Here is a 10,785-nt window from a genome sequence, read left to right as displayed (position 1 = left end):
TACTCAAATAATCGATAGGAATATTCAAATTTTTAGCCATGTAAATTGTGTTTTGATATAATCTCAAATTATTATTCCAAAAAAAATCTAAGTATTAACCAAAACTAAAATTCAATCAAAGTTATAAAAGGGAAAGATAAGACTTTTTCTTATGGGAAATGGAAAAAAAAAAAAAAAGAAGCACGCACACACACACACACACACATACACAATACCAAAACACATATTTAAAAAAAGAAAAAGAAAAAAAGGGAACCATCGACCTTAATTAGAGTTATAAGAAAGAACAAAAATCCACCAAAAGAAAGTAGAGAAAGAGAGAGAGAGAAAGAGAGAGAGAGCGAGAGATTGTGTTTGAAATCTGGATTGAATGAGAGAAATGACATCAAATTTATACAGAATAAAATAGGGAGAAGAAGAGTCAAAATATAAGAAAAACAAAAGGATAAAGGAAGTATAACGATAAAGCATATAGTAGTGGGGAGATAAATAGACAAAAATGGAGGAGAAAAGTTGGAAGAAGTGTTAACACTAGGTATGAACTAATAGGGAAAAGAAGATTTTTTTTTTTTTATTTATTTAAGAATTGGGAGAAGAAAAGTTTAAAAAGAGAAATGAAAAGATAAAAAAAAAGAAAAAAAAAGATTATATGGCTCAACAAGTGCGTAGTAACAATAAATGCCATACTTCAACTTTTAGATATATAAATTAGATTGGCATGAGATAGAGTTGATTTCCACTAAATATTTTTGGAAAACTACTCTATTTTACTCCAAGAAAACAACTCTATTTTTGACTATCTCATTTTCCAATATTAGGTAACAATCTTAAAATGAGTTGAAAATTTATCTTCTAATTTCCTTTATTTAGCTCCGCGGAGATAGAATTGTTTTTAGCTTGACATGAGAAATGTTTTTTTTTTTGAAAAACAATTCTATTCATATTTGAATTACCTTTTTTTTAGCTTGACTTGAAAAAGGGTTTTTTTTTTTTTTCCATTTATCTTCGACATGGGGATGAAGTTGCGTATATTCATGCTTGCTTGCAACCCAAAATGAATCCAACTTCTTCTCCAATATGGACTTCAATTGCCTTATTGATCTCATCCATTAAAACCTCATTTATGTCCTCCAAATCAGCCATTTCTCAACATGGGTTCTCCTTGCAATCCTCAACTTTTCTTGGGTTTCTTTTCTTCTCAATTCTCATTCTTTCTCAGTCAATGCTAGAGCCGCTATCTATGATTTATGGGATTCGATTATACGTAGCTTTTACCATGTCAACGATTATTGCAATTGAGAGTAAGGCAAGATGATGTTGGTCGTAGTCCTCAGATTTTTTTACAAATGTTTGCCCATCTTTTCAAACATTTGTATGAATATTGTAGGGAATCATAGTCCTCAGATTTCTGGCAAATGTTTTCCAATCTTTTCAAACATTTGCATGAATATTGTGGGGACCATGTCACCTATTTATAATAGTGATGGTCCCTTTTTTTTTTTAATCAATATTGATAGAAGTCACTCCTAAGTAAAATATATGATATATAAAAATTAAATCCATCGCATATATGTGATAAATATGGTATACCAGTGAAAATGAAAAATAAAATTAATTAAATAAAATGGAATAATATTAACACAAAGATGTAATCAAAGATATATTGAATATAATGCAATAATACCATATTGACTGACAGAAAGAGAGATGATTACAAATAAATATTAATAGAAGCAGGTCTTTATTTATTTATTTATTTATTTTTATATAATAACACCAAGAGGTAGCAATTTAGCACCAAAGACCTTAACAAACTTATTCCTATTATAGATTACATAAGATTATGTTGACAATATCTTAGGATGGCGGTATCATATTAAGTACAGCCGCACAAATATTGATTAGCTTCTCTATTTTGGAAATGCTACTTGATATTGGTGATTCACTTGTCGGGGGGCTCTTAAATCGATTATTACATTCTACAATTTTCATTTGTGCAGACGCAAGTGATTTTGCCTCTTCCTTATAGGATTGTGTACCTGCAGCATCTCTTGCACGTTCCATATCTTTGTATAAATTAGACATATCGATTTGGCAATCTGTAATTCGTGTCCTAACCACTGGGTCTGTGACTTTTATAAGAATATTTCCGATTTCACCATCATTTATCTTGGATATCATCCCCAAGCTCACGCTAGTAGCAACGAGTCCTAGCCTATATGGAACAGCTGTAAGACCCTCAGGGTCTGAAAGTAAAGTTGACAGGCAAAAATCATAGTCTATGGAATTTTTGCAAACCTTTTCAACAAAGGCTCGATCTGCATTAGAAACATCATAGAAAAGAGAGGTGACTAGTAGAGGGATTATCAAGATTAATAGGCAACTAATTGGAGAGGCCATTTTTTTTTTCTTTTTTCTTAAGTTTTTTGTCAAGAATGATAGTGTTGATTCATGTATCTTTTGGCTTCCTATTTATAATATATTATGCTGGCATGAGGCAGTTATTTTCCATATAGATAGGTTGGCATGGAAGACAACTCTGTTCCATGCCAAGTTAAGTAAGAAAAGTTAAACGATAATTTTCCGTTGATGCCTTATTTTTAGATACTAAATAGAAGAAAGTTCAAAAATATTTGAATTGCCTTTTTTTAGCTTGACGTGAGAAAGGGTTTTTTTTCCAATTGTTTTCTAACATGGGGATGAAGTTGCTTCTCTTCATGCTTGCTTGCAACCCAAAATGAATCCAACTTCTTCTCCAAGATGGATTTCAATTGCCTTACCGATACCATCCATCAAAACCTTATTTGGGTCCTCCAAATCATCCATTTCTCAATATGGGTTCTCCTTGCAATCCTCAACTATTCCTGGGTTTCTTTTTTTCTCAATTCTCACTCGTTCATAGTCAACGCCAGAACCCCTATCTATGATTTATGGGATTCGATCATATTTAGCTTGGACTATGTCAACAATAATTGCAATTGAGAGTAAGGCAAGATGATGTTAGTCGCAATCCATAGATTCCTTATAAATGTTTGTCCATCTTTTCAAACATTGCATGAATATTGTAGGGACTCGTAGTCCTTAAATTTCTTGCAAATGCTTTCTCATGTTTTCAAACATTTGCATGAAAATTGTGGGGTCCATGTCACCTATATATAATAGTGATGGTCCCTTTCTTTTTTTAATCAATATTGACAAAAGTCATTCCTAATTAAAATATATGATATATAAAAATTAAATCCATCACATATATGTGATAAAATATGGTACACAAGTGAAAAGGATAAAGAAAATTATTTAAATAAAAAGAAATATTATGAACAAAAAGATGCAACCAAAGATTTATTAAACATAATGAAATAATACCATATTGATTAAGAGAGAGAGATGATTACAAATAAATATTAATACAAGTAGGTCTTTATTTATTTTATTTTTTTATATAATAAGCCATTATGAAAATCTATTCATAATAATAAAATGTCATAAATAAATTTGAAGAAAGACCATCCAAGGTTTGGTATTTTGACGTGGCTATCTGAGCAACCTCGTCTACTTCTGAATTCTCTTCCCTTAGCACTTGGACGAACTTAATTTTTTTCAAAATGATTGGCCATCTAGATGACTAACTTCTGGTATTTTTGCATCCTTTCCTCTTTTCCTTCATATTCATGGTTCACTTGCACAACGATGAGCTTTGAGTCATTTTTGAGCACTAAGCTTTTGACGCCTAGACTTTTGGCTAATCTGAAGCTGGTGAGTATTGCTTCATATTTTGCTTCATTATTTGTGGTGGCAAATTGAAGTTGTACTCCATATTTGAGGACATCCTTGTCAGGAGATATTAAGTTGACTCCTACAACTCCCAGGTCTTTGACAGATGACCCATCAGCGTGAATTGTTCAAAATTGTGTCTGGTCGTCACCTGAAAAGTGAATTCAACATTAAATTTTGCAAATACCTGTGCTTTAATTTTTGACCGAGGTCTATACTCGATGTTGAATTGACTAAGCTCACCAACCTATTACACTAGGCGTCCAGTTGTGTCTGGTTTATTCATAGCCTTCTTGATAGGTTGATCTGTCATTACAATGATTGGATATGCCTGGAAGTATGGACGGAGCTTCCTTGATTCTACAATCAATGCAAATGATACCTTCTTTAAACGAGGGTATTTTACTTCTGCACCTTGGAAGGCTTGGCTTCAGTAATACACTAGCCTCTACACCCTCTTTTCTTCCCTAGTCAAGGCTAAACTCATAGCTGTTTGAGAGATCATAAGGTACAGAAAAAGGTCTTCCTCTTTCACTGGCGGGTTTAGGAGCAGCAGTCTCGTCAGGTACTCCTTTAGGTTCTTGAAAGTTGTCTTGCATTTGTTTGTCCACTCGAAGGCTTGCTTGAGTGTCTTGAAGAATGTCAGGCACTCGTCTGTAGATTTTGATACAAACCTGTTCAAAGCTGTGGCCTATCCCATCAATCTTTGGACTTCTTTCATAGTCTTGGGTGACGTCATTTCCAGGATGGTCACTTTTTCAGGATTGGCTTCTATTCCTCTTTGGAACACCATGAAACCAAGGAATTTTCTTGATGATACTCCAAAGGAAAATTTCGCTGGATTGAGCTTCATTTTGTATTTTTTGGAGTGTGTCAAAGGTCTCTCTTAGGTCGTCCAAATGTTCTGTGTTTGTCTTTCTTTTGACGAGCATGTCATAGACATAAACTTCTACATTCCGCCTGATATTCTTGTTGAACATCTAGTTTACCAACCTTTGGTATTTAGCTCTAGCATTCTTTAGCCCAATGGGCATCACTTTGTAGCAATAAAGCCCCTGGCTTGTTATGAATGTTGTTTTATCCTGGTTTTCTTTGCTCATGCAAATCTGGTTGTATCCTGAAAAGGCATACAAAAACGTTAGTAGTTCATGTCTTGCTGTTGAATTAACTAACTGGCAGATTCTTGGTAGGAGAAGCTATCTTTTGGACATGCTTGATTGAGGTCTATGAAGTCAACACATCCTCCATTTCCCATTTCATTTTTTTATCGTGATAACATTAGCCAACCACTTTGGGTAATAGACTTCTTGCATGAAACGTGCAGCCATAAGCTTGTCTACTTCTTCCATAATAGCTTTGTTTCGCTCGGGGCAGAATACTCGGCGTCTCTACTAGATAGGCTTCTTCTTTGGATCAACGTTCAGCCGATGCTCTATAACACTCTCGTCTATGCTTGGCATGTCTTCATGAGTTCTAGCTAACACATTCAAAATTTCTTGGTGGTTTTGAAAGCATCTCCTTCTACCAGCTCCACAGTTTTTAACTCTTCCACTGGTTCCTGTTGCTCTTCTTCAACTATCCAAGTATGATTTTCTTTCCTTACAAATTCTACTTGGTAGTACTCTCGAGCTAACACCTGATCCCCATGAATCTCTCCTATCTTGTGGTTAGTTGGAAATTTGAATTTGAGACAGTAAGTCAAGGTAGCAACTTTTAGACAATTGAGAGTTAGCCGTCCTAAAATGAAATTATAGGAAGATAGGCAATCAACTATGAGAAAGTTAATATCTTTGATTACTTGTGCAAGATAGGTTCCAGCTGTGATGTACATAATATTTGTCGAGCTTTGGTTATCGACTAGCACTCGATGAGTGTTGTATCCTTCTATTGCAAGCACAATTACCAGCTAGTCATCATGAGGCTATTTTACTCCTTTGGCATCGGGTTCTAAAACATGATATCCTTTGCTCTGGTCCTTCTATACGTTGTCATTGGGTGTCTTGCATGAATAATGTTAACTTGTCATTGGTAGGCTCTTTGCAAAGATTTGAATGACCGCAGTGACCAGTCCCTCAGTGATCATTCTTATCTCACCAATAGCGACCTTGGTATCTTGCTCATCGTCTCTCCTGACGTCTGCTTGTTTGGGCTTTTCTTTTGCTTAGTGATGAAGGTCTTTTTTTTTTTTTTTTACGAACTTTTGTAATTTCCCCTTCTATATTAATTCTTCGATTGGCCCTTTCAGTTCTCTACACTCTTCAACGGTATGGCTGTGATCCTTATGAAACCGGTAGTACTTCCTTTGAGCTCGTCTATCTAGCAATGAAGTCAAAGGTTTCAGCCACTTCAAATTTGGAACATCCTTGATCTGTAGCAAAAAATTTTCCATGGGCATATTAAAAGGGGTGAAATTTACCATTTTCTTTAAGAGATTTGAGCTTACCTATTCACTCTTTAGACTAGGGGAGCAATTCTTTTTTTTTTTTTTTCTTTTTGTGCCGAGACATATCAAGGTCATCTATCTTTCGCTTGCCATCTATCCCCTTTGTCATCTATCCCCTTTGTCGTCAATGCGTCTACTCTATTCATATACTTCTGAGCTTTGAACCGGAGATCTATCATCGTCATTGGTGGAGTCCTAGCCAAGGAGAAGATGAAATCTTTAGTCATCAACCCATCCTAGAAGGCCATCAATTGGACTTGGTTATCCAATTCATCTATTTCCAGAATTTGTCAATTGAAAAACTTCACATAGGCTTTTAGGATTTCTCCTTATTGTTATTTTACCGTTAGCAGATGGGAAGTTGGCCTTTTATGCCTCTGAGCCCCAATGAAATGTCAAACAAATGAATCGCTTAATTGGTTGAAAGTTGCTATTGATGACGACTCTAGATTACTGAACCAAACTCGATTGGCTCTTTTAAGGTTGTTGGGAATGATACGCACATTACTTCGTTAGGTGTATTTTGAAGTTTCAGTAGTGTCTTGAGGGATCTCATATAATCTAACGAGTTTGTACCCCCGTCATAAGATTCCAATTGAGGGAGCTTGAACTTTGGTGCTAGAAGGCATTCTAGGACTTCTCTGTTGAATGGTGAATCCATTCTTTTGATCATCCTATCTAATTTTTTGGTGGATTTCCCTTTCAAAGTGTTCTTAATTCATCCATTTCTTTCCTCGTGTCTTTCAAGAGCACATCATTTTTAAGATTGGGCTGCTCTGTCCATCTGGAATTGGACCGCTCCGTTTGTTGGGAGCTTTCTTCTCTATCAACCTATAAAAAGCTAAACATTCATAGGAATGTCTGGGCTGAGAGGAAGGTAGTGTTAGATGAGTTAGATGGTGAGATTCGGAGAAATTTTGAGCATAGGGGTTGGCTTCCTTTGTTGGACATTTCACATCCCATTTCGACTGCCTTGATTAGAGAGTTCTACTCGAACCTCTCTGTCCACTCTTATGATTCTAACACTCTGGTAAGGAGTTGGATACGGGGAGAAGAGTGCACCATTACTCCTTCGGTAGTGGCTGATGCTCTAGGGGTGCCTTTGGTCCAGCATCTTGTTTATCCTTACGATGAGTCTCTACCCCTTGATGACATTATGTCATATCTTACTGGGACTTCTATCCAGTGGGGTTTTGATCCTCAGATCACTTCTCATGAGTTAACCGGGATTCATTATCTCTTTTTCTAGATTTCTTGCCATTCTCATGACGTGCATTTTTATATGTGCTTGTCACGGATGCTCTTATGAGTTTTCCTTATCTTTTCATTCGTTCTTTGATTGAGGTTCATGGAAGTAGTTCTACTGCTCATGGTCTGTTGTTTCCAGTTTTTATTCATCAAATTTTATTACATCTAGGATTAGATGAGTTTCTAGTGTTTGAGCCCGTTCATATTATAGCTCCTATAGGTGATACCTTTCTTAGGCAGAGGGCTACTCAGATGCGAGCTAGGTCTAAACGTCCTAGAATAGATTCTTCCTCTAGTGCACCTCCTTATCCTCCTCCTCCTCCTCCTCTTCCTTATTCTTCAGGTGATCCTGTTACAGATGCATATGTTGATCCAACCACTGCTGCTGCTCCTCCACCTTCTACTTCGGATGTTTCTAGAATTTTTCATGATTTGGACACTGTCATGACCGTTCAGGTGGCTCATGGTCAAATTTTGGTGGATGTGCTTCCCAAGCTTTAGGCTTTGAGAGTGAATTTGGCGAGTTTCTGATGGTCACCTCCACCACCTCCTTTTGATGATGAGTCTTGAGTGCCCTTTGGCAATTTGTCACAAAAAAGGGGAGTACATATAGAAAGGAGATTTTGTTGATAGAGGGAAATTTAGATTGTATCTAGGTGCTTGAGATTTAGGAGATTATGTTGATAAGGGGAGATTTAGATTGTATCTAGGTACTTCATCATGTATTTATATTTTTTGGCTCATGATTTGTTTTGTTTTATTTTAGTTGCCTATGATAGGGGGAGATACTATTATGTTTTTATTTCTGTTTCTTGTTTCACGTTGTGCTACATTGATTATTGATTTATATTTATGAGGTTATTCATGATATATGTCTTGTAGTTTATGATTATGTGAAATCAAGAATTTATTTTGTTTACTTGTATTTTCCACACATGCGTTTATGTGCTTGTTAAGCGTTACAAGAATATATAGGTTGATTCAGTCATGCTGTTGTCTACACTTACAACTGATAGATAGTAGTTAGGTTGAATTTGTTTTTGTTGGGCAATGTTTTGTAATGGGCTGTTTTTGTAACTTTGAGCACTTTGTTTAGTTTGTGTTTTGTCACGGATTGCCAAAGAAGGAGTTTGTTGGGTTCTAAGACTTTAGGTTCAAATGTATTAGAACTTCATTTTGTAATGTTGGCAAACCATGATCAAAACGTTTGTTTTTAGACTTGCTCAAAGTATGTTTATGTGTAAAGTTGGAATCGAGTGCACTGCAAGATTTACTGTGTAAATTTGCCTGGCTCGATCGATCAAAAATTAGAATCAATCGATTGAAGCTTGTGCAGGTTGTTTTTCTGCAGAATGTTCCAATTCAGCCCAAGCACATTTGACGTGTAGGGTTTTATGTTTTGTCCTAGGTATAAAAGGGAAAACCCTAGCCATGTTTTTATGGTTGTTGTTTATGTTGTGTATGTGAATCTCTTGTGAGATCTAGAGATGTTTCCCTTCACATATACTTAGGGTTATCACGAATCAAGATTATGTCAAGAGCTTGATGATCATTCAGTTGCTGCATTAAGAGTTTAAAGATACACAAGCGGGAGTGCTTGTACTTGCTGTGAATCCAAGAAAGAAGTAGCCTGTGGACTCAGAGCTGTCACATGGTCGTGGTAGTAAGTTTCCTACTCGAGGCAGCAATAAGATGTTAGTGGTCTAAGTCGCTATTGTGTAAACTTCAATTCTTTCATAGTGGATCTGTTTTACCTTAAGGATAGCTAGCTTAAATCCTCCCCAGATTTTTTACCGGTTTGGTTTTCTTGGGTTATCATATCGTTGTGTTATTTATTTTTTGCACTGTTTCAATGATATGATTTATCTGTGTTAACCTAGATCTGCATAATTTACCTAAGTTAATCACTTGACTAAATAACTAGGTTAATATGGTTGTGTTTAAGGGGTCTAAAACCGTACAGATGCAATAATGCCTATTGAACAATGCGCATGAGAGCTTTCTTCAAATCCATTGATGATAAATTTTGGTTCTTTGTCAACAAAGGCTAAACCTCTACTGCTCCTAGTGATCAGTGATCAGTGGTCCACTGAGTAACTAATTGCAACTAACCTAAATAGCAAAGGTCTTAATACAATATTTGTTGCTATCTCTCAAGAAGAAATTAGGAGAACCTCTAGTGTAGAGAGGACGAATAAAGCTGTAAATTTGTGATTTCCAACTATTTTGTGTTGGCTTTAATTCCATGCCAAATTTGATTGTAATTTCTTCAATCATTTTCCTTGTATGTATGTGGGTTTAATTGTAAGGGATGAGTGTGAGAGATCGGTAAAAAATCAAGCTTCAAGAGTTGAACAAGTGGATTTCGCAACTGGCTTGCAAGTAGCTTGTGAGAAGCAACCTGCAAAAAAGCCATGTGTAGAGCACATGACTAGAAGATAAAGAGTCATGTTAGGCTGTCATTTTCACGACTGTCTCGCGGGAAGGGCCAACCCGTGCAGGACTCTCAAAACTTTTTATTTGGCAAAAAGTTGTGTTTTGCTTTACCTTTTCTTTACCCACACTATATATACCTTTTTTTCCCACAAATTGTAAGGAGTGCTTTTCAGAGAGAGAATCCTAGAAAATATACTTGAGAGTTAGAGGTTCTTATACCCACAATCGTCTACACATTTCCTTGTGGTTTTCCTCAACTCCTACCTCTCCATCTCTAGATCTTTGAGAGGTTGTTATCCCAAACACTTACCACACCCATATTGAGTGTAAAGTAAGATTTTGGTACTGTTGGGAAGCATTGGAAGGAGCCATTCATTGGCAGATGCAATTGAGTGATTGCGGGATTTGAAAAGCTAGAGAAGACAAGGCTTCGAGAAGTCAGTCAGTAGCAGGAGCTTGGAGGGCTCAAGAACGTGGGGTAGACTAGGCTTGGATGGTCTTTTGTTATTAGTGTACTCCAACTTTATGCTCTAGTGGATCAATTTTGACTTGGAGGGTCGCGAAGAGGTTTTTCCCCAGACATCGAATTCCACTTCAATAACACGTCTTGGTGTTATCTTGTGTTTGCATCTCTCTTCCCTACTCTTTAAGCTTTCATTTTATTGTTGATGATGGATGAATATGGCTTAGGGTAGTGTTATCAGTTCATTGCATTTAGTCTAAGTTAGAGTAAAAGCAATCTAGCTATAATTTTTAATTGGGGGTCTGAACAAGCTCGTCTTTTAACACAAATCTGAGCTTTCAAAAGCAAAAACTCTAAACTTCAGATGATGTTGAGAATTCTAAGTTTGAAGAGAATAGAATGGCTGATGATGAAACTTTCA

At 36.2% G+C, this 10,785-nt stretch overlaps 1 protein-coding gene across 1 annotated transcript; it reads right to left on the bottom strand.

The window, feature by feature from the left end:
* Positions 1–1,857: 1,857 nt before the first annotated feature.
* LOC142637494 (putative invertase inhibitor) lies at positions 1,858–2,826 on the bottom strand. The gene is made up of 2 exons (XM_075811767.1): positions 2,781–2,826; positions 1,858–2,318 (listed from the first exon to the last, which is right to left on the bottom strand). The coding sequence occupies exons 1-2, from the start codon at positions 2,824–2,826 to the stop codon at positions 1,858–1,860; spliced, it is 507 nt and encodes a 168-aa protein (XP_075667882.1).
* Between the last annotated feature and the right edge of the window lie 7,959 nt (positions 2,827–10,785).

This window comes from Castanea sativa, chromosome 5, assembly GCF_040712315.1.
Source record: "Castanea sativa cultivar Marrone di Chiusa Pesio chromosome 5, ASM4071231v1".
In the NCBI taxonomy this organism is placed as follows: Eukaryota; Viridiplantae; Streptophyta; class Magnoliopsida; order Fagales; family Fagaceae; genus Castanea; species Castanea sativa.
The sequence above is the reverse complement of the archived record's forward strand: the minus strand, read 5'-3'. Positions and strand labels throughout refer to the sequence as shown.